At 39.2% G+C, this 24,598-nt stretch overlaps 1 protein-coding gene across 1 annotated transcript in view; it reads left to right on the top strand.

Moving 5' to 3' along the window:
- ascc3 (activating signal cointegrator 1 complex subunit 3) overlaps positions 1-24,598 on the top strand; it is a 175,511-nt gene that overhangs the window by 43,503 nt on the left and 107,410 nt on the right. Inside the window, exons 9-10 of the mRNA XM_042422838.1 lie at positions 16,637-16,840; positions 19,371-19,511. Of these exons, the coding sequence (XP_042278772.1) occupies positions 16,637-16,840; positions 19,371-19,511 (345 nt within the window). The remainder of the gene's footprint in view (positions 1-16,636; positions 16,841-19,370; positions 19,512-24,598) is intronic.

The raw sequence follows: 24,598 nt of genomic DNA, 5'->3' as shown, positions 1-24,598 counted from the left end.
TCATTTATTGAAAGCTGTAATGGGAAACAGGGCTGTGCGAGCCTTGGTACGCCTTTAATAGCTCTGTGAAACATTAAAAGTGGGGAATTTATTAGGGTGCTTTTTAACTAATGAATCAGGGTCTAGGCATCCCGCACTTGCCACTGTGGTAAAAGCCTTCCTAATTTATCCGAATAAATATATTACTGAGTGTGTTGTGAGTGAGAGCAAGTGCCATTCTTTAGTAGTACTGATGGACTAAACATGCCCAGAAATGTACACTACTACCACATTGCTGATGTACCTCATAATACCAGCAGAAGAATGGACACTGTAACTCAAATATTGACAAGCTTTTGAAAGCACACACATAACTGCACTTCCTATGAACTACTAATTGATAGGAATCCACTCAGGCTGCTAACACATTCTGAGAAATGACACATTCCCCAGAGGGAAACAGTCTGTAGAGGGAGAAGGATTAAGGAACAGAAAGAAAGCTTTGCTCTTCAGTTGCTACAAGAGAGCCGTGGTGGGGGTTGGTGGGTTGAAAGGCATAAGTAATGAATGACTCTTCCCTCCCAATTTGTACTGTATATCTCTCTGCTGCTTGACACTTAAAATTTTCTTATTGCATGATTTTCTACCGTGTTGTTTGTCCCTCACCAAGACAATTTTCGGTGTCAAATACAGTTGTCGTACACAATTTAAATGCTTAAATAAATGCTGGTATTCAAATAATGGCAGAGTTGCAAATAATAGGTGATGAACAAATTAATACTTGCCCCTAAAGAGTGGGTAAAAACATGGAATGGGGGTGGCGTTATCTCTGCTGTAATGGCTACATGGTAAATTCAACATAATGTGTGTTTCCACAGCAGCACAAAAACTCCGACACCGACAGTCTTTGACCTAGTCTTGTCAAACAGAACAGTTACAGTTAAAATGCTTCACGGGAAGAAGACAGGGGGAGAAAAAAAGCTGATAGAAGATAGAGACAGGACAAAATAAAATGTGTAAAATCAAGAAAAATCCAGAGAAAACAAATGGGTTTGAAGAAAAAGATATGCACTGATTTGGCTTCTCTGAGACTTTATGGTAAACTGTACCAGAGTTGAGGAGCAACAACAGCAAAAAGCACACAGAGAGGAGGGATTACGCCTTTTTGAGCAGCTTGAAGGCTTTTCATTTTAAACATCTGCAGGCACTGTTGAGTTTCATTGACAGAAGCTTAATACTGAGCAAACAGCAAAGCAGAACCAAGTATTAATTAGTGAATAAAAACAATATTTAAAAAAAAAAAAAAAAAAAGAGAAACCCTGAGCTAGAGAGTGGTGATGAAGACATGAACATTACCAGCATCAACAGCAAATTAAAACAGGATCAGGTCAGAAAACAAGGAGGCTTCTTACTTAGTTACAGTGAAGTATACTTATAAAACAGCAAAGAGGGGGAAGAAAGGTCTGTTGTCTCAAATAAAGACCTGCTTCTCTTTTTAACAGAAATACGGTTAGCTACTGTAAATGAAGCTCAACATTTCCTGATGTTTCACATTTAAAGTCCACTCAGATTTGGAGCTTATTGTGTCCTAGAACATAGGAAACATGCAGTCTGAGGATTCAAATAGAGGTCTGCCATCAGGTATTTACAGTCTGAGGGGATAGTAACAGGTGAACAGGCCTACTGCTGTCATCATTGCAGTATATTGGCTTCCATCACCACCCTCACTCAACATCCTTTGATTCTCCTGGCTGTTGACAGCTTGCCCTCTCCTTTTCCTGTGCAGGAAGCAGCCAGTGTATATGCACAGGCCTGCAAAGATGAGGCAGAACTGAACAGCCCGCCATCCATAATTAATCCACCTTGATTGCATTTCCTAATCCAGTTTTGATGTGGTTCCCCCCACAGCACACACGTGGCTCTGTGTGTTTGCTTAGACTTGCTAAGCACGAGCCTCCAGTCTTCAAGGCTTCTTTGAAGGATTCAAAGGTTCAAGACTTTTTACAATCCAATCTGATGGAGTGGCAGAATTCTCAAATGGCACAGTACATCACCTTAAAATGCACTTACTGTCTGTCAGCCTTTGAAAAGGGTGTGTGCCTCGTGCTGTCTTCAGTCTATAATTAAACTAGACTTATTATGTAAGTTTGATTATTTTGATAAAAGCTTATTTTATCTCAGTTTAGTTGGTTATTGTTAGTTATTTTAGTAAATTTGGCTTGATTCTGTAAAATTGCATGAATCATTTTTGCCACAATTTTTCAAATCTTTGTCAAGCTGCAAAATCCTTGCAGTGACTTCAAGTGAAAGTCATGTTTTAGGTTCTCTTCTGCAGAAATAACAAAAAAAAAAAAAATACTTTCCCACAATTTGCAAAAGTAGGCTGTCTTGCAGAGCATGACATATCTCTGCCTACAGTCTTCATCTATGCTCCTGCATTAGAATTAGTTATGGATGTTTGTATTCAGATTCAAGTAAATCTGTCAGGCACTAAAATTGAAATGACTCACCAATGACCTTGCAGTAGCCTGTGGGATAATCAGCTGTTGCAACATGTTTTCTTATAATGTCTGAGTGTCATTGAGTCAAATCCATCGTTGTTATTTACCGTAATATGTGGTGAGGTTGTATTGGATTTCACTAAATTATACGGTGTCCCTATTATTTTATCTGCAGTCTGTGGGTATTCCAGAAATGGTAATAGATTTCCCTGATTTGAATTTTAAACCTCATAATAATTGCAATGAACCGTGACTCACTGAGCTCCCAGTTTGGTTGTTTACTCAGGTGAGGAACAGGGAACCATCCACTGTATCCATTCTAGACCCGTCCTTTCAAAAGAATCATTAAGAGTATTTTTAAAAAGCAAAAACTGTCTTTAATACATTTTAATGATGAATGTTTTAACATCCCATTTAACAAGTTTGTCACCACAATTAAAAATGCTATCACCGTTTTCAAAAAAAAACAAAAATTCCATTTGTACTGTTAATGTTTGTTTATTTTGAAATGTAAAAAACCTATGTGGGATGTTTTTAATGGGTGGGCTGTACTGTGTTTAATGGAGGTTTCGGGGCTCACGAGGCTCTCGGTGCTTCTTCAGCAGGTGCCTATGGTTGAAGTGATGGATTACCTCACCCTTTCCTATCTTCATCCAACTCCCAGCTCTCCCTCTCCCTTCCATGTGCCCTCTCCCCCCCTCTTCTTCCTGCTGCTGCTGTTCTGCAGGGAAATGAATAGGCCTCCTGTTTGCTGCATCCGCATCTCACTCTGTCAAACTCCACCATGCATCTGGTGCTGATGGTTCGTGTGCACGTGTAATGCTCGTGGGCATGTGTGTGTATCCATAGGATTGGCTTTTGGGATTTAGAGTGTGTGTTTGTGAGTTGTGTTTGCGGGGGTGTGTTTGGCCAGGTCATTTAGTACTCTGCATGCAGGCTTGGAGCAGGCTGATAAGCTGTTTGCAAAAACTGGCAATTAAAAGTTGATCAGGCTGTCAATTCAAATGGAATGAAATGGAACCAGAAAGTAATTAAAAGGATGGCATGAAAATGACAACAATTATATCTCTTAGCTTCCCATTACCGATGCACAGAGGAATTTAATTAGTTTAGGTGCTCATATAGTGACTCATACAGTAAACACACAATAACACAAAATAGCAGTCACCACAGAAAAATAGGTGGCTTCTTCCTGTGTATATAAACACAGGCTGGTCATCTCAGTTTCACTATTAAACTTACAAACAGGGAGGCCAATAGATATGCACAAGACTGCTGTTTAGCTATTGCTGTTGAATCATTAGTGCGATCTATGTTGGTCCAATTAGTGTGTTTTAAGTGGCTGGTGGATTGGCAGGATATTCCCAATCCTCCCAGTTTGCCCATATGGCCGTAGGCCGTTGTATCCGCTGTGTTAATGAGCCTGTCAGCTTCCATCCTACTCAGCGGCCCAAGATGGGCTTATGGGCACCTTCCAATGCACACAGTATACTGCTGAGGACGACTGCTTACACTTACAGACAGCATGCACAGCTAACTCTCTCAGTGTAATGTATGCCTTCCCTCTCACAGAAACATTTTCTCAATCTCTCTCTCACATAGAGCCAGATATTGCTCATTGCCTCGTTGAAAATGTTGTGTAGCAAGGCAGCCAGCTGGGTTTTAGTGATTGGTTCTGCCCTAGACTCAAACAGCTGCTCTTGTTAGAAACTTTATTTAACCCTGCTGCTGAAAGGTTGACCACAGATGTGTACGGTCCTATATTAGCCAGCTGGGCTCAGCAGAGCTTTCTCTCCATGTTTTAAATGCTGGGGCCTTGCTATAAATGGTGGGAACGGTGGACTGACTGAATGTAGCCAGGACAATCCAGCTGCAATGATGGGGACTGATTTGCAATAAAGCAGCAAGGTGGTTGTCACAATTGGGCCATATTTTAGTGGGCTTTGGAAGCTGACTTCAACTTGGAACATAACACACATAGCTGCTGAGAACAAATGAGCCTTTTGGCTCTGGATGTGTTTTCTTTGAATTTCAACTTGATAAAGTCTTCTCAACTCCGGTCAACTTAATTAACTTGGCATCTTGCCTGTGTGCGTCAATTTGACTTTTTGGCTCAAAGTCTGCGTTGTGTTTGTTTGACTTAATGTGATAATGATGATGTCTAGTCACCTCAGCTGGATAAGGTGGTATGTACTTGATTGTAAAACAGCATATAACCTGAAGATAATAACTAAAGATTGTTCTGACTCTGTTGGAAATCATCATTGATAAATGAAGAGAAAATATAGAAAATAAGAGAATATCTGCGTGATAAAATGAAGACATTATGACAACACCACCAACCACAGCCTCAAGATTTACCAAAGACTTCAACACCTCCCACACAGTCTCAACAAGCTCCACTCTCACTGCTCTCATGTTTGTCAAGTTTTAAATGAGTGATTTAGGCTGTTCCTCTAGTCACTGTTCAATTTATAGATCTGTCTAAGGTCTTCATGGGGCTGCCAACATTCACAGCAGACATTGGCAGCAGAGGAAGAGATAGTGTTTCCAAACTAATATTCAAATATTGCTCTTGCAAAATCTCAAAAAAACCAACAAAAAAACGCATAAAAATGCTTGATATGTTTGTCAATAAATGAATGAGGAAAGGTGAACATTTTACTGAATTAACATGAATCATCAATTTCATCAGTGAATTACATGATTATTGTCAGTGAACACAGAGAGAGTCTGTGTGCATGCCATGTTAGAATTTCAATTATAATGATAAATAATCTGCCATCACAGCTTAAATTAATCGTAATTATTAATCAGATGAGAGTATTTTATCCCACCGTTATACTACATTCTCCAATATAAAACATTTTCAATATTGATTCCAGCTGATTCCATATGTTATATGAGATGAAACAATCATTTTATCAAGCCAGAAACTGACACAAATACAAATATCTATACTTAAAGGCTGTCAAAGATGTTCTATATTCAACATTTGTCACTGTCATGAAAAAGCAAAAACCAACAATGTGTTAGTCCATCTCTCAGTACTTACTGACTGTCTGTGGCTGTACACAAAGGCTCAGCTGGTCACTGTAGTTTTTATCAACCATTACTCAGACAAAAGTAAATAGTGCATTTGTTGTTGACTTTTTTCAGTGGCAGGTTAGTCCAAATTTGGTGTCCTAGTGAGTATTTCTGGCAGCAGGACGGTGTGTGTGGGATGGAGTCAAAATAAACTACAGTGTGTGTGTTCATGGTAATGAAGGAACATGTTGCCCAGTGCAACAGTGTGACTCAGTGATGTGTTGAATTGTTTTTGGACAAAAATGGAGCTCTATGGCACAGATGAAGAAGATATATCAGACTTTGATACACACACAATACTTACTAGTAGGATACATTCACCATTGCTTTTTGGATTTTTCATGGGAGTTGATGACCAAGAAAAATATTGAATATTGCCTTATAATATAGACCTTTAAGGCTTGTCTTTTTTAGTTTTTACACAACAGGTTGTTTCCTATGTTCAGCAGAGTTAACAAAGTGGTGAGAATTTCCTTCCACTCACAAGGAAGAAAAATGTCAAAAAACAGCAAAGGACATGGCGATTGTGCTGCCCAGGTCCTTTCATGTCTCAGACAAAATAAATGCCACAGATGGTATTTGATAGTCTGATATTCACCTGGATTGTGCCTTTTTCTTTTATTTGATTTTCATTAGTTTTTAATATTCAACATAAATGCTGATAAATTCCCTAATTTTTAATAAACACTAAAAATAATGAGCCCCACTTACCTGCTTGATGCAGGCAGGGCACCTGGGGGCCACTGAAAGCTGGAGCTGAGTACAATTATACCAAGAGGTTCTCTGGCTTCTGACATTCATGATGAGCAAAGTTTCAGGCAAAGCAGGGTAGATCCTATATGTTAACAGCTGCATAAATGCCCAATGCAGTACAGTAACTACCTCCCCGCAACACTGACATCACACCCTCGAGACAAGTTTTGGCAGGCACAGCTGGATTTCCAATTGGAAGATATGTGTGCATACATTAACATAACAATTAAGCCGAGAGAGGTTTTAAGGAGAGAATAAAAAAGCACTGAAGATTTCCAAAGATCATTTAACGATGGCAACTTTCTATTTACAACATGTATGCTTTACCTCAAGGTGAATACAGGGGCAGGCATACATTTGCATGAATTAGCATGTGTAAGGAGTGTGGGGACACTGGCTTTTCGTTACAAACAGACAAAGTCGATAAATCAAAATGAGGGCCAGCCGCTCAAGTGATTGTTGTGGCTCTCTGGTCACCACAGAGACACAGGAATGAGTGTGCAGAAGCTTCGTAAAATAGGGTGAAACTCAGTGGTCCATAATTCAAAAATGAATATTTATAAGTAGGAGCTCAGTGGACTTGGCCTTAGGGGAAATAATTGGGTAGACAGGAGGAGACTGGAATCACCATCCCTGTTCACAGAGAGTAGAAGAAGCCCTGCAGTCATTATGAAGAGAGTGTGCTTCAGTAATATCCATACAGAATCTTTACTTGTTTAGTCATGGAAAGAGGGGAGTTGCTGGCAGAGGTATATGTGGAGTTTGAGTTATAAAAGCCTTTTTGGAAAAGTGTGAGCTTGAGCTCTCATACTAGCAAGCAGCTGGCTGATTTTTGGACAGCTGTGAATTATACATGATGCTCCAAATACGCCAGCTAAGAAAGCAAGCTATCAACAAGTAATCATGTGGTATTAATTACAAATAAACAGAAAATATTAAGACTTCAAATAACAGCTCGTCCACATTTAGAAAGCATTTCAGCTGTGTCTGTTTCCTTTAGTTTTATATATGTAACCACAGTGAATATGGATTGGGCTCCGAGGGCTGCCGAAACGTAGGTGACCAACACTCAATGCTGTGCCTGAACGCATCCTGTGCATCCACAGACGGAGCGCTGAAGCTGAAGCTGCTGCTCTGCTAACATGCTGCCTTCACTACACAGCCTGTGTTGACATTATGTTAAGCACCAGTTTCACCAGTTTTCTTTTTCATTGTATCTGCTTGTATCATCGCTGCAAGTTGATTTTACTTGCAGCCTGATCTTTGTTAGTAATTTAAATTGGCCTTCTTTCTTTTAAATGGCAGCTCTTCCATTGGTGCCACAGGCAGCACAATGTTGTAAACCCCACTCACTCATGGATGGATTTTACATTAGAATCAAGAGAAACAAATCAGGAAGCACATATAGACAAATAAAAAAACAAAAACTGAAACTATTTGTAATATTTTAGGCTTTGCGCTGCTTTTATATTTAGCACATTTGGAGTGTTTGAGCCATACAGCAAACCTTTTGTTTTTCTATCATCCGTCTTGAATTTGGTGCAGTGCAAGAGTAAATCCTTGCCTTTATCAGTATGAGATGAACCTACTGCTGACTTCTTGTTTCAATTTTCCTCTTAAGTAGAACTTTTATTCCCACATATCAGGCAAACTCTCACATAAAGAAAATCATTAAAGTGCAGCTAAAATTGTTTTTTATAAAACCAGAGTTATCATTTAGCCAAGAGGCAAAACTGATTTTTCCAAGTTCATCTTATAACCTGAGAAGCATCTGAAATGGAGAGATTCCTGGGCTTAAGACCAACATTAAAATGTTATCTGCTTATTATGCAATTTTATGATCTCTTGTTGGCAACTTGATAACCCGAATATCATAGCGGGTTCTTAATAGCTTCTGCAGGTGGCTCAACAGCTGAAGTGTGAACAGTAGTGGAGGGAGGGGACAACCTTTACACGTTCCTCTCTCCAAGGGGAAATCCTTCAATGCTGTTCTAGAACTTTTTGACTGCTGTGACCATAAATATAAAACACTAGATGCCACGTGTCATAATGACTTGCCATTCTGGGATGGAACCGAATGGCAGCCATCTCACCTGGGTCCAGTTTTAAACTTGCTGTAATTGGAACTTATGGTGAAAGAGGCTTATGTTGCCTTTATAATTCTTGTATTTTTCTACCAATACACCAATACAGTTTTTTATTTCAAAATAATGAGTGTAAGACAACTGTGCCTGTCTAGAATGAACCAAAAAATAAATAAATAAAACAAAAGAAAGATTCTGGCAGAATTCTGATTATTATAGCTCCAAGAGAACAAATCAATCCTGAAGATAATCTCATAATTCTGGATTTATATTGCAGACAATGATTTTATTTTTTCAATTTTGCCTGAATTGGATATGTAAGAACTGTCTTTGCTATTCTGAATAGTTAATATCCTACATCAAGCAATACCTTTTTATGTAGACATCCTAAATAGATTCAGTGTTATATTAACAGACAATTACAATCATAAACACAATAGAGAAACACACCTACTCTATATTTATTTAAATTGTACATAAGGCTAGATATGTTTATCTCACACACACACACACACACACACACACACACACACTGTCTGTCTGTCTCTCAGTGGTTCTTAAATTTTTGGGCAGAGAGCAATGTAGACAGAGAGCTTTATGCTACAGTGGCATGCTGTATACCTAATGAAATGGGAAGCTTTAATGTTTCTGAAGATAAGGCATTAGGTTATATACTACCTCAAACAGAACGGTATGCTGCAATTGTGATTCCTTTGAAATAGTATATTCCAATATCTAACTAAGCAGGCAGTAAGGGGAGAGAGTGTCTTGAGGAGGAGGCATCATTGCTTCCTGCCGTTTTAGATTTGGGGACCTTTCCTCTACTTGGATATGAATGATGGCACTTAGGAATTTGTTTTGGTCCTCGGCTTGGCAGGAATCTAATGTCCATTCAAAGAAAGAACATTAGTCAAGTAGAGACAGTGTACAAGTAGCCTATTCCCTTTTCTTAAATAATTAAAAAGTGAAGTGAAGTGTTATTTTCATTATGCTACTGTACCTTCTGAAGATAATGTGACAGATTTGGAAAGACAGAGGGTATTACTCCTTTCCTAATCCTCACTGTCTGACCTGTCCTGTTGGAGTCCTGTGCTAAGAAATGCTTGCTGCGAAGCATGCTCCATGGTTTTACTAACCAATCTTCCTTCTTCCTTACAGCCAAAATCTATCTCTTTCTCATCATCTGGTGAAACAAAATGCAGAAAACATCTACACACAGTCCACCTCCACACACACACACACACACACACACACACACACAACTGAAAATTGTAACTGTTTATTTAAAGCCTTCATTGTTTTGTTTTTTTATACACGTTCGTGGAAAGCTTCAATTACAGAACAGAACAAAACATGAACTTGTGGCAAATAACAATTAGGTCTATAAAATCTTAAATGGTTATGCCTATTAGGTTGCATTTATTCATGTAGAGCCTTTATTTTTTATTTTTTAGCTGTTGCACTCTTTCAAAACATGTTAACATGTGTATGTGTATCCAATAGTCTATTTTCACATATCAATAATATTTAACTACCATATGTATGGTATTCATTTCAATGTCTAGTCCTATTTTATCTCAACTACACCAATTTCATCATCATACAGGATACAGGCTACTGAGGCCTCTTATTATTCATGCATTAGACCCACTTAAATGGCAAGGTAGTTTGTTGAGCCATCATGTTACCATGTGAGAGTTTGAAAAGAACTGCTGAAATACAAATCTCCTTTCCTTTACCTGATCAAGACATTATTTTTCACTCACTTTACCGAAAGGGAAATTGTGTAGAGGCACGAGCTTAGCTGACAACAAGTGATGTTAATATATGGTGACGGCAGGGTTAAAGGCGGCTAATTGGGGGTTAGCTAGATGTGGTGAACATGTAATGTTAAGTGCGACACCTCGGCCTCAAATAACAGTATGTTCTCTGTCAAGGATGTGGCTAACGTTACCGTTGTGTTGATTTGGCTGGGCTTCATTTTTTGTGTAGATTGTCACATAACTGGTTTGCTGGATTTGTCTTGAGATATTATGAATTCTCCCTGTTGTTAACATGTTATATGTTTACTTTATACTTGATACGCATGGAATCAGCTGCTTAGCGCTCAAATGTTAGGGTAATATTAATAACTTTATTATAACATTACTAAATGTTACCTTTGAGCTCTAAGTTAGTGTAGCTAACATCAAAACAATGTTTGCTGTTTATAACTTATCTGTTTAGCTAACAGATCAATGCTGTTGAGAGCTAGCAATCAGCTGGTCCTTTACTTGGTAGCTAATGGTAAAGTCAAATAATTCAACTTCTTGTGGTTTTGGTTGACCCATATGTAAAAAATAAATCTCATCTACTCTATACTAAGATGTGGAAAGTGATGCCAGCCTCACTGGTCTCTTTTGTCCTTTTAGTAAAGTAATTAGGCTCTGCACAGCTGACAACCATAGTTGCTGCCCATAGGTGGCGATTGTCAACAATACCCAGGTATGATGGCAGACGGTTATCCCATGAGTTATGATGTAACGTTTCATTTAGTGTTTTATATCTATGGATGTGGCATGGAAGTGTCTGAGTTATCTTTATTTAATAAATGAATCATTTGTTTGCTTCATTGTACAGGTGCTGCTGCTCTGCTTTCATATTCTTATGAATAACATAAAAACATGTTGCCTGTCTCAAAAATGCTATTCAGTAGTTGCAGTCTGGAGCCCTGACAATCAGTAAAAAAACTACTTCAGAGTTTTATCACAATGAGTGTAACAGTTCCTCAGTCCTAATTAATGAGCTGTTTAATTCTGCATCCTTTCAGATAATATTTTGACAAAACTGAAAAGCCTTGAATGGCTCTAATCAACTTCTTGTCCATTTGCCAGGTGGAGCTGTTTCATTCATGCATTTGTTGACCGTAGACACATCAGTCAAGTTTCAGTGTTCTCTCTGTAGAGAAGAAGTTGTTGCTCTCGTTGCTGGCAGTGGGCATCGCTGGTAATCAGCAGTGTTTCTCCAACACAAAACACCCGACTATCGTGTGTGTACATCAGTGGCTGCGCCAAGCTGTTCATCAGAAGCCCCTCCGGCCACATACAGCACCTAGCTGAAACCACAGCCGCCCTTCATTCCTTCCAGCTTAAGTGGACTCTAATAAAGTTGCTCTTTGATGCATTAATAACCTCTTCCTCCCTTCTGAGCTGCGGGGCCAACTTCCAAACAGCACCCCGCATATCCTTGCCTGACATGCACTCTTTAATTATTTCTTTCTATGAGTGTTGGAGCAGAACGAGGGGAAGAGGAAAGTGATGACATACTTCTAATGAATCCTTGAATAAATAATACTGCTGTCTAAGCTTAAGGCATCCTGAACCAGCCTAAGTGGGGGAGAGGTGGAACGAAGAGAAAGCAGGGAGAGGGTAAAACGATGGAGGAAAAAAAACAAAACAAAATTAAACCAAATTTGAATGTTAAAATAACTAATATGGTTCTACAGTTAGCTCTTTATGTTATCATTGAAACTGAATTGGTTTTGTTCACCCAGTTTCCACACTGCCTGCAACACATACATTAGATTCAAATCTCTTATCCAGAGTACTTTTATATGTGGCTCATTGTTTAGTTTTTTGGGGGGGGAAAGTGACAATTTCTAAGATAAAATCAGGCTGATCGAAATCAAACATCCATGTTTAAATGAAATTGTAAGATTTCCACTCTACCACAGACAGTTTTGTCGCTTATTGTTTTGCATTTGATTATTTAAAGGGACACTGGCTGATCATGCAGCATAATCAGCAGCTCTTTTGCATTTCCTGCCAATATTTCTATTCAGTTCCCACAAGGTAAAGCATGTTCAGAGCCAGATCATACATCAAGAACTAAAGAAAGTTATTTATTTACATTTTCACAAAATCAATTTAAATCAAGTTATTAGTTTGAAAAAAATGTGGGTGTTTGTAGCAATCTAAAAAAGATCAAAAATCTGCATTCTTGATCCATGACATGAACACAATATATTTAGGTGTTTATGTGGTCTTTAAATGTGCTTTTGGACTGTAGACAATCTGTTCCAGAATGAAATGATTCACCTGTGCAGCAGCTGGATGTTTTCACTCTCTGAGTAGTGTTTCAGTGTTTGCACGTGTGTGTGTGTGTGTGTGTGTGTGTGTGTGTGTGTGTGTGTGTGTGTGTGTGTGTGTGTGTGTGTGTGGGTGGGTGGGTGGCACCAACTGTCCTTCACAGTGGCCATTTCTCTACTTATCAGAGGCAGTGTGAGATTGAGGGCCATCACCCACACTCTGTTGCCATAGTGAAGGCAGACAGAGGGCAGCTTGACTGACAGCTAGTCCCACCACACACACTTTTTCCCTCCTTCATGCTTCTTGATGCTCCACTTTCCCTGCAGTCACCTCGTACACAGAGGCTCAGTCACTGACACATACTGTAACTGATCACCTGTCTATATTTCATGTCAGTGTTCTGGGTTGAAGAGTCAGCACCGTGGTTTGATCATAGAAAATATGGTCACAAATGGGGGCAACATCACCTAAAGGTTGACATTGGCCCAAATCTCGTTGCCAGGGGCAACTTAGCAACCAATGCGGTAGAGTCGTGTCACAACGATGATGCTGAAGATACACTAACTCTGTTTGTTGTTGCTGCCTTTTGATATTTCTCCCACCGTTCTTAGCTAGCAAATTGCAAGTGCATGATTATTAAAATAACATCATGATGTGATTAGTGCTGGGAAAACAATATATTTTGAGAAAATAATCCATGAGTATCAATATTTTTATATATTGTTTATTGAAAAGGGTACCTGTATTCAGTATAAATATATCTTTACTTTCAATCACATGAGACTACATTAACTTTACCCTCACTTTTTACAGTTAAATGCAAAGAAATTATTAAACGGAACCTTTGTACAAACATGGATATAACTAATAAATCAAGGAGACATCTTTATTTTTGAGTTAAGTTTTTGTTTGATGATTTTTTAGATATCAGATCAAGATAAAATTAAGCAATAGATGGAGATGGTGGAGATGGAAATATGTATATATATATGCTAGAGAGGAAATATATAGAAGATTTACAGTATGTATTTAAATACAAGCCTTCCTCAAAAAAGAATCAATAGTCTCGAGGGACTGCTGTGACCTATAAGGTGACCTGTGGAGACAGCCGGAAGCTTCAGTTAACTGAAACCTTACTAGCTTGTCTATTTGACTGTGTGAAGGTATCAGTGAAGAAGAGCATTACACAGCTGTCCTTGAAATTGAGAGAAAATTCCAATAGTAAAGCAAAAACCACAGTAAATTTGTTAATGAACCCACCACATTCCACCTCTAGTTTTGACAAAGCAGCATATCTCTAATAACAGCGATTTGAATGTAATCAATGCAAAAATGTTCAAATGTAAAAACAGTGATTATGAAATTACAAACTAAAATTAAAGCTGCAAGCAGCGATGGCCGGGCCCCTGCACCTTTGTGCACGGTGCGGCATACCGTGCAGTCAGAGCAACATGATGCAGCAATACATTTACCAGAGGGCAACTGACATATACATTTTCATATTGCAGGTAGGATATAAATATCACTTTCTGTGTCCACTATGTGGTGCTAGAAAACATGCACTAAATGTACATTATGTTGCTGCATATCAAATGTAGACCACACACTTTAAATTTCATATAAATCAGAGGAAGTTTGCAACATAGGACTTCACTTTCTTTTGCCAGTAGGTGCTACACAAGTGCATTAATGCAGCAGTACATTTAGTGGAGGTTGCATGACATGCATATGCAATGTCGTGAATATCAGACATTGCACGAAGGAGTTAATGTCACTTCCTGTGTCCACTATGTGGCGCTGGAGAACACCCACTTTTTTTATACGTCTTGTTTCTGTATATCATGTGTAGACAACACCAAGTGAATTTCAAATTGAATGATATTTGTCACACAAGGCTGACTTCCTGTTGTCAGTAGGTGGCATTATGACTATGACTCAATATGGTATGTAGATGTCTTCAGGCCTGGATTCTTATCCAGCATGTGAAATTTAGGGCAGATTGGATAATGTAAAGTCAAGTTACAACAGCTTCTTCTGTCATGGCGAAACATGCAAATTTTCCACATCGCCATGGCAACGGCATTCTACGAAAACTCAAAAGCTTCCCGATTTGGCTTCATGAAGGTCTTGAGATTTTGCTGACTGAATTTGAAGTGGACCTGTTGAATCCTCTAGAAGGAGTTTTGAAAAGTTCCATAGCTGTAAAGTGCGTAAAATGGCGTGTTGTCAAATGACCTATGACATCGTTGTTCAAGGTTTCAACTATTGAGCACATTGAGTTTACACCTGCTATATAATGTGCTATATAAATAAACTTGACTTGACTATTACTTCGCAATTTAACGTCACATTAGTCTGAGGTTTATACCAACCGATTTTCAAATGAATCTAATAAGCCCTCTAAGAGGAGTTTGAGAAGGTTAGCATAAAATACGGGAAAAACGCACAAAATTCAAAATGGCCGACTTCCGGCTGGGCAGAGCTAATGAAAGCCAATGTGAAATATGTCCAAAATGATGAGAGCGACGTGCGTACCAAATTTCATGAATAATGGAGCAACTTTACCCCGACCATGGCCTGCCAGGCTTTAGGGAGCGCTATGGAGCTAAACACACATGATCCCAATCGATGTATATTCTTGCAGTGTTCACGGGTTCTGATGGATGCGCCCAGTTTCATGAGTTTTCAAGCACCCCTAGCACCTCAAAAACAGCTTCCTGTTTGATGGCGAATAATGTGTTGCCATGGCAACAGCGTTTGATGAAAACTCAAAAGCTTCATTATTTGGCATCATCAAGGTCTTACAACTTAACTGACCATATCTTAACTGGCTATATTTTAGGGGGATCTGATGAGCCTGCTAGTAGTTTGTAAAAGTATAGGGCTTATAACTTCCTGTTGCTAGTAGGTGGCACTATGACTACTAATCAGTATTAACCTGTGCATGTCTTCGGACTGGGACTGTGATCAAATATGTGGAATTTGGTAAAGATCTGACCATGTGGAGTCGAGTTACAACAATGTCTTTTTTTCATGTCGAAACACCGAAATTTGCCGCATCACCATAGCAACGGCGTCCAATGAAAACTCACAAGGTTCACGACATAGCATCATCAAGGTCTTAAGGCTTTTCTTAGCAAATTGGAAGTGGATCTGGTCAACCTGCTAGGCACAGGACGTTAAAGTACAGCACCTGTAAACTTCCTGTTGTCAGTAGGTGGCGCTATGCCTATGACTTAAAATTGACATCTAGATGTGCTCAGGTCGTTTTTTGTTTCATACAGAAACGGCATGGCAACAGTGTTCCATGAAAACTCAAAAGCTCAGGTCACCGACCAAATTTGAAGTTGCTCGGGTTAATTCTCTAGGAGGAGTTTGTTAAAGTACAATGCCTATAAATGGCAAAAACTACGCAAAAATTGCACAGTAAAATCAAAACGGCTGACTTCCTTCTGAGCTTAGGATATGGCTCCAAGAGGCTTTTTTTTTAAGTGTGGAGATGTTACATCTGCCTACCAAATTTCATTCATCTATGTCAAATTTAAAGGTGAGGGCTTTGACTTTGAAAATTGTTAGGGGGTGCTATCGAGCCAATTTGCCACACCCAAGCCCAAGACCCATATCAAATATAAATTTTTGCCACTTCTGATGCATGTGCAAAGTTTCGTGAGTTTTCAAGCATTCCTACCACCTCAAAAATACATTTAATGCATAAAATAATGATAATTCTTTGAAATACAATAGGGCCTTTGCACCACTCAGTGCTCGGGCCCTAAAGACTTGTAGCAAGCCGACCTCCCTTCAAAATAGGACAATATACCCTTCATGAATATTAATGATGCAAACTTAACTTCTAGTTAATCAGATTTTGAAAACCATAAGGATCCTTTCTTTCTAATTTCTCCAGCCCCCCTGTGACCCTTTAAAGGATAAGCGGTATAGCTAATGGATGGATGAAAAAAGTAGAGGGAAGAAAAGAAATAGTTTGTTAAATGGTAACCATAAATGTATGTATTGAAGGAGAAACATATAGCAATGTGTCTTTTGCCTTTATTTCTTTCTTTGATTTGAATATAATATAGATTTGTGTTTGCTGAGTAAATTGTAATGATTTTAACCGTCATCCATCCTGTCTCTCCTTCTCTTTGTTTGTGTTTGCACTCAGATCGGGCAGCTGGTGTTCAAAGGGATGAAGCGTCTGAACAGGATTCAGTCCATGGTGTTTGAGACAGCCTACAACACCAATGAAAACCTTCTGATCTGCGCCCCGACTGGCGCCGGCAAGACTAACATCGCCATGTTGACCGTCCTTCACGAGATCCGTCAACACCTGCAGCCCGGCGGTGTCATCAAGAAGGATGAATTCAAGGTCTGAGACTGACACACACACACACACAAACTAGAGACACAAAATAGGGGGTTGCTTCTCGCCGCTGCGGTGGATGTGATGCACTATGATCACATACGCATTACACCGGTTGTTAATAGAACGACGTTCACCTGGACTGACTGTAATGAGTCATGCTAACTGGAGTATGCATGAAAATATCTGTGCGGCTGTCGAGTAGAATCACAGTCAGAATTTAAAACAATTTCTGTGTAATGTCGAAGAATGTCTGCGATAAACTGCTGAATGTTTCCAGTGTTGCTCCACCACAGTGTCTCTCAACATGCCTCATGGAGATTAAGCATGCTCCTTGCTGAGATTCACACACCCCATGCAGAGATTCAGCTCTGATCCTCAGAGCTTTGGATGCTGAGATTTCAGGCAGCATTTAAATGGGAGCTATCTGATAGTTTTGAGTCAAGGACAGCTGGATTTACTTGATTATGTTTCCTCCGAGAGGCTTTGTTAGTTTTGCTGATTTGTGCAGAGTTTTTGTCATTTAACCTCAGTATTTATTTCTTTATTTCTTGCCAGTCTAAAATCATCTGCAGTAATCTACAGTATTCAAAAGTCTACTAAAATAATCCAAACACTAAAAACTAAAACAAAGAATGATGAACAGAATACCTTTAATTACTGGGTCACAGTTTTGCGACAGCTGTACACAAACTGCCAAAAACACCCCCTTAAAACCCTGGAACCACTAAATATAGCTAGAATTCCCACTTCAAAGAGAAAATTCATGTATGGGACTATATGTGAACTTGTCTATTCAGATTAAACATCAATGTCAAGCTGCCCTGCCCTCCTGCCCACCTATACCTTCCCACAAACTATGTTCTTACCTATAGTTAGTGATGTCTGCAGCTGATCTGCAGGGTCAAGAATAAACAAATAAAGGACTGCTGAATGCACAAAAAGGCAGCAGTTTCATTTAGTGACATGGTAAAATGAATTGAGTCAATTAAACATCTATCTTAGCAACAAATCACAGGTGTTGCTGTCATGGATAAATCTGGGGTAAGCAGTTTTCTGGAAAAGAGAAAAAAAAAACAAGAAACACCAGAATTTTAAAATACAGCCCTCTTCCTGCAGCTTTCCCCCCTCCCCTCTCTGTCCTAAGCCCCTCCCACCAGACGAGCATGGGCGTATGTACGTGATTCATACACACATGCAACACAACAACCTTCAGTAAACAGTCCGCCACAAAAGAATGAAGTGTCCCATCTCCCTGCTTGAATTCCAGTAATATCATGTTTCACTTCAGGGAGTTAACTTCTATTGAAACTCTTTCACTCCAGCGTTGTTAGGATTATACGTCGTTCAGTTTCCCCCGCACTACAGGCAACAGTCCGATGATCACATGTTGCTTTTCATTCTGCTGTCCTCTGCAGTCCCATCACTTCCTATCTGTCTGTATCCACTGCTCTGCCCTGGCCTCCAAACTTTCTGTCACACAGGCAGAGTGCACACAGTGTGACAGGCAGGTAGGACATCCAATCATTTTATGCGGACCCAATGAACAGCTACATATACTGGATTTTCTCTCTTGATTGCTGTCAGGATGTAAAGAGAATTTCAACAAAAAATTCTTCTAAAATAAATTGCCTACCCTAGCTGTAAGAAGTGTATTGTATTTGTTCATGCTCAGGATAAATCTTGTCTAAACCTTCCAACCACAACACATCCACAATTACTCTCCTCTATAGATATTACATAAAGCATCCCAGGACAATAAATATGATAGCAAACCACCTTTTACTGTATTGTGTAGGAAAATAACAGATACTCAGATTGGACCAAAAAAGAAAAATACAACACACACAATGTCACCCTCACCTACGTTAATGTCTACCTTCCTTCCTACTTTTATTACAAATTCTGACTGTGATTTACTTCATGCTTGTCCGTTGTTTCACCTCATTATTTTACGGACAGTTAGATTTCAGTGTGATGACTGCTTGACTTTGAAAAACAGAAGACAAAAGTGGTCGAAATTAAATATAGCAACAACCGGAAAATATAAATTTTAATGCGCACAAAAAGTCAGCAGTTGTGACCTTTGTGATTATAAATATTGGTACCTGTCTTAAAACCCATAGTGTCAAAATCCTAACACATACTCAGATAAATAATTCAGACATCCAAAAGGCTTTGTTCTCTTTCATGAAGGCTTACATACACGTACACACACTCGCTCACACACAGTGTTGCACAGTGCCAGCCAGTGACGAAAGCCACTTTTCATACATCACCATTAAACTTTAGCCATGCAAGTGGCTGGCATCATATTTCTCAATAAATTGTGATTTGTGCTGGTTGCCAGGGAACAAATGATCCTGCCTCTGTTTGCTCATTTATCACCAAAGTGTCCTTCCAGTCCCTCTCTCCTGTACCCCCCCCCCCCCCTCTCCCCTTCCCACCTCCACCCTCATCCTCTACCTTCCCCATCCTCTACCCCTCTCTGTTGTCTACCCTATTTATTTCCATGTCTCTCTCTCTTTCTCTGTAGATAGTATATGTGGCTCCTATGAAAGCCTTGGCAGCTGAGATGACTAATTACTTCAGTAAGCGATTGGAGCCACTGGGCATCACTGTTAAAGAACTCACTGGAGACATGCAGCTAACCAAAGGAGAGATCCTACGAACACAGGTACACACACACACACACACACACACACACGCACTATGTGCTCTATAATGTTTCCAAATAAGAGTTCAAACCAAGTGTGCCAGAAGCACTCCCTCCTCCAGGCTCCCTCTTTGACACATGTTCATTCTCTAGCACCCCCATGTGGATTAGATTGTGACATTGTATTGGAAGCCATTGCATCAGTTATTCTGCAAAACCCATCAGCCACAATTCTACCAATTACAAGTCACAAGTGTAGCTTAACTAGATGCATAATTTTATCAGCTATGAATGTATAGTTGCTTTCAAATGGAAAACAAATAATAAAAGGCCCTACCATAAACACTTAGACATCGGCTGTCTTCATGAGTGAAAGCTTGTTGTTTGAACAAAAAAACCACCATGCATGGAATTCTGGTGTCCTTATTTTCAGGTAGTCTCACTGGCCTGTGTCACTGTATATATCTACTCAGTCCCTTTATTGCTTTAATGGTTTTTTCCCCTTCTAAGCCCTGTTTGGATGGGACTAGTGTATCGCGTGAGGTCCTCCCGTGATTTGTGATGCAGAGGTAGTCAATGAAAGATAAAATTTTTTTTAAAAAGTCACTATGATGGGGTGCTGTTGTTTGGGAACCACTGTGCTAGACTACTGACTACTACACTTAACATTAAAAAGATTGAAAAGCTACATTAAATCATGTAAGGAACTGTGTAACTACACCATAGACACCATACAGTTTACATTTCCAACAGCACTGTGGTGTGGAACTGTGCTGAGGGGTAACAGTTCAAAGGATAAGTCTGGCAATATTTTGTATTTTTCTTACTGTCAACAAATCCCATAAAAAAGACCCAAACATTAATATTGTATCTGTATCCAAAGCCTAGTATATCTTATTCCTCTGTGCCATAGAGCTCCGTTTTTGTCAAAAAACGATCGCCTCATTTCCTCTTGTTTGAGTAAGGTTTGTTTAAAACTGCAGTGACCAGCTGTTTAAGGAATTTACGGAGCCTTTTTTTAAATAAAACAATATATTTGTGTCTGCAGTAAGAACCAATGGTCTTGGGGCTGAGTGTAGTGTCAAAAGTTGGGGAAGTCAGTAAGTATTGAGAGACTGACTAACACATTATTCAACATGGAATGACCTATAAATGCAAGGTGTTGTGGATAGAATGTATGTAGATACATGTACTGTAAACCACAGAGAGTCCTGTGGAGTCCTTGATGCTCACATCCAGCTGTTCCTTGCTGTGATGGTTTAAAGAGCAGAAGAGGAGAATAGTATGAAAGGGGGCTCACAGGTCCATCATGCTTTGGTGAATACAGAGACCACACACTGCACTACCTTGTTAATGAAGCATTGTATTTCCACTGAATTCATTGTACAGTGACTGTGTTGCTGTGTTCACTGAGATGCAGTTTCTCTGCCGAATATGTTCTCTTACATCAAGAAGTGTTTCTCTGCTTCAGCTCACTGCCTTTATTAAGATCTCACAAATACACACTGTTCCTCAGGTTTGTTTTTTTCCAGCTGACCACAGCAGTTCCTTATCTGGCTGTGGTGTGCTGCACTAGTTTGTTCTGTGACAGGACCTACAGAAAGGCCCTGCTTAGCTCCACAACACCATATAGATGCTAACGATAATGCGGGAACTGTCTTCTTCTAGCAATTCTGGCAATTAAACTGTGTCACACAAGGTCAAAGGTCAGCTGTCAAATGTTTTCACAGTGACTTGGAGAACATCTTTATCAGTGTTTTTGTGTCTGCAGTTGATAATTAATTAGAGGATCTCAACAGTCTAGCACTGCTAGATTATTGAGCAAGATGGTGCAATACAGTGAGTCATCTGATTTCCCAGGGAAACGGTTTTTCTCTATTTCTTTCTCTCATATTTTGCCATATTTCTTCTTATTGTTACACTAGCTTTTCTTCTCTAACAAATGGTATGTCCCCTGAGGCCCTGCTGATAGTAATATTATAGATATTAGAGAGTTTCATTGATTGTTTATTTACTACTGGATCAATAATTCACTTGTCTTTGAGAAACCTTAAAAATAAATGTATTCCTCCTATGAGTATTTCTTATTGTCGTTCGAGTTTTCCATATTTAGGACCATCTGTGAAGAAAAAACACAGTTTTGCCACTCTCCCCACAGAATCATAAATCATAAAAACCATCATAAAATGTTAAATTGATTCATGAAGTTGAGAGACAGAGTTGCTGTCAAAGATATTGGTGAAGACTGACAGGTTCAGTTTCAGAGTTGTTTTTCACTGGTGTATTAAATGGTAAATGGACTGTACTTGTATAGCGCCTTTCTAGTCTTCCGACCACTCAAAGTGCTTTTACACTACAAATCACATTCACCCATTCACACACATTCATACACTGAATGGGTACAGGGGCTACCATGCAAGGTCCCAACCTGCCCATCAGAGGAAACTAACCATTCACATACATTCATATACTGATGGCACAGCCCAAGGACACATCAACATGCGGACTAGAGGAGCCGGGAATCGAACCATCGATCTACCAATCAGTGGATGACCCTCTACCTCCTGAGCCACAGCCGCCCCTATTACTGCAGATATACTGTTTATTGTGCAGAATTATACACCTGGCCAAGCCACTAGAGCCCTAACAACACTTAACTACACTTATCGGTCTGGAGGGTATTTTATCTAAGCTGGTGGCCCTAACATTAACCTGTCAGATACTGGATATTTTACGCTGATACCAATATTTAAGAGTTCAAAGGATCCAAGATACGAAGGGAACGATATGTACTGAGCGGGACATTTTACTGAGTCAAAAGTAAACCTTTCAGTGCTCTCTGGGGGATAACTATGTACTAATGGAGACACTGTTTCTAAATGACCTGAAACATAGATATCTACATATTAGCACGGTCTGTTTAGCTTTAGCTTCTGTCTCTCTTAAGAGCTTTTCTTTTTTTTGTTCTCTGTATGTACAGCCTTCCATTTAGGACTGTGTGTTGGCGGAAATGGATACATATCAATCAGGTTTGGCAGAAACACTTTTCTGTTCCTCGTTTACATCCCAGTAAGTGCAGAGACAGCCAGCCTGACACCGCATATTAGAGTTTATAAAATCATAGAGCAGTATATCATCTGATACTCACTTTTAACATAACATAAACATACTTTTGATAAGGATCCTTTAGATTTGGTTGTTAAAAATTGTGACAAACATGTTGTGAGCGATCCATTTTACAGTGTAAAAATAAACTTGTCAGTGTTTTCTGGCAGACTAACTATGTGATGAATCACCATTTCTAAATGACCTCATCTTATCTTTGACATGTCTGAACAATTTCTTGTTGCCTATCAGCAGACATATACTCTGATACTGATATAGCTCTTATAAGCTTGTTGATTCTTCCAAATAGTGTTCCAACTTGGCATCTCTAGTCTCCCTGAGACACAAGTACATTTTTTAATATGTCATCCGTCAATTAAATGATTTGTCGTTGAGTCACCGCACAGGCCCCTGGGTGATTTAAGGCATAATAAAATAGATTAGGACAGTGGTCATAGACCTTAATGAAGAATTAAGATATTTATATATTACTCTGGGTTCCATGTTCAAAGCAGCACTATTGTCTTAGAAGTTACTATGGTTAAAGTATAGGAAAGACTAAATCAAAATTGGCAGAGAACTGAACAGGGACTGAGGAGAGAACTTGCTCTTTTGCATTTTTAAGGTTTGTAACATGACAGCTGTCAGTCACTAAACGTTCCAGAGTACCTTTGCAAATCACAGTCTAATTCAGTCATCGACACAAGAAATCTTCCACCATGTTATTAACTTAACTCATTTGTAAGGTTCAGTAGTGATGCAGATTTAAAGAATCTTATCACATTACTTGTTGGAGCTTATATATTTGAGCTCATAATGATTTCTTGAAATGTACTTCTTAGGTGAGGTAGTGAGCATATAGTTTTTAAGAAAGTATTCTTTTTAATCTGACTCTTCATGGGAAAAGTAGACCAAGTGCTGCTTTGATTGAAATGTAAACAGACAGAGAAGTGGTTTGTGAAAGCCAGTGTCAGTTGCTTTAAATTGAAGCTGTCATTAGACATGTCGTGCCAGTTTGTGAGATTTGATTGTTTTCACATGAAAACTTCCCTTCATATCAATTATGTGACACGGCTGTTGAGACAGAGAGTCAACATCAGGATAGCAGTTTTTTAAAGGATAGGTCTGGTGATATTCTATATTCTTCTCATTGTCAATAAGTCTCATGTGCAGAGTCAAACCAACAATGAATTGATCTACTAACAAGTATTTTTGTATGTTGTATGTTTGTATGTAAGGCTGATATTTACATTATACAGATTCCTCTCTACCATAAAGCTCCACAAAACACATCAGTGAGCCACACTTGCACTGGGTGACATGTTGCTTCATTATCATGAACACACACACTGTAGTTTGTTTGGACTCAATCCTACACACACCGTCCTGCTGCCAGAAATACTCACTAGAATACCAATTTTGCTAATTTTTGGCATCCTGTCTGTCCATGCTGTATTATTGTAATTTTTCTGTACACACATCTATTTCCTCTGTCCGTCCTGAGAGGGGGAACCCTCCTCTGTTGCTCCTCTTGAGCTTTCTTCCATTTTTTCCTGTTAAAGGTTTTTTTTTTTTAAATTTGAATTGAGCGTCTAAGGACAGAGGATGTTGTACTGCTGTACAGATTTATATAGCCCCCTGATGCAGATTTGTGATTTGTGATAATGGACTTGACTTGCTGAAAATAGTCTCCAGCAAATGCACTTTTTCCTCCTACGTGAGTAACATTTGTTAAAAACTACAGTGTCTAGCTGTTTTAGGAAATGACTGAGCCCTTATTAATTATGAAACTATTTATTTGTTTTGAACCAATGGGCTTGGAGCTGAGTGCCACAAACAGAATGGGGAGGTCAGAAAGTAATGAGAGACAGACTAACACATCGTTGGTTTTGGTCTTTTCATGGGATTTGTTGACAATAACAAAAATATTGACTGTTGCCAGCCTGAACCTTTAAGTGACCTGCTCTTAAAGGACCATGGCTCAGCTAGTTAATGAGCAGGGA

The sequence above is a fragment of the Thunnus maccoyii genome, chromosome 10 (assembly GCF_910596095.1).
Source record: "Thunnus maccoyii chromosome 10, fThuMac1.1, whole genome shotgun sequence".
NCBI lineage: Eukaryota > Metazoa > Chordata > Actinopteri > Scombriformes > Scombridae > Thunnus > Thunnus maccoyii.
Note: the sequence above shows the minus strand (reverse complement) of the source record. Positions and strands in the feature narration are given on the sequence as shown.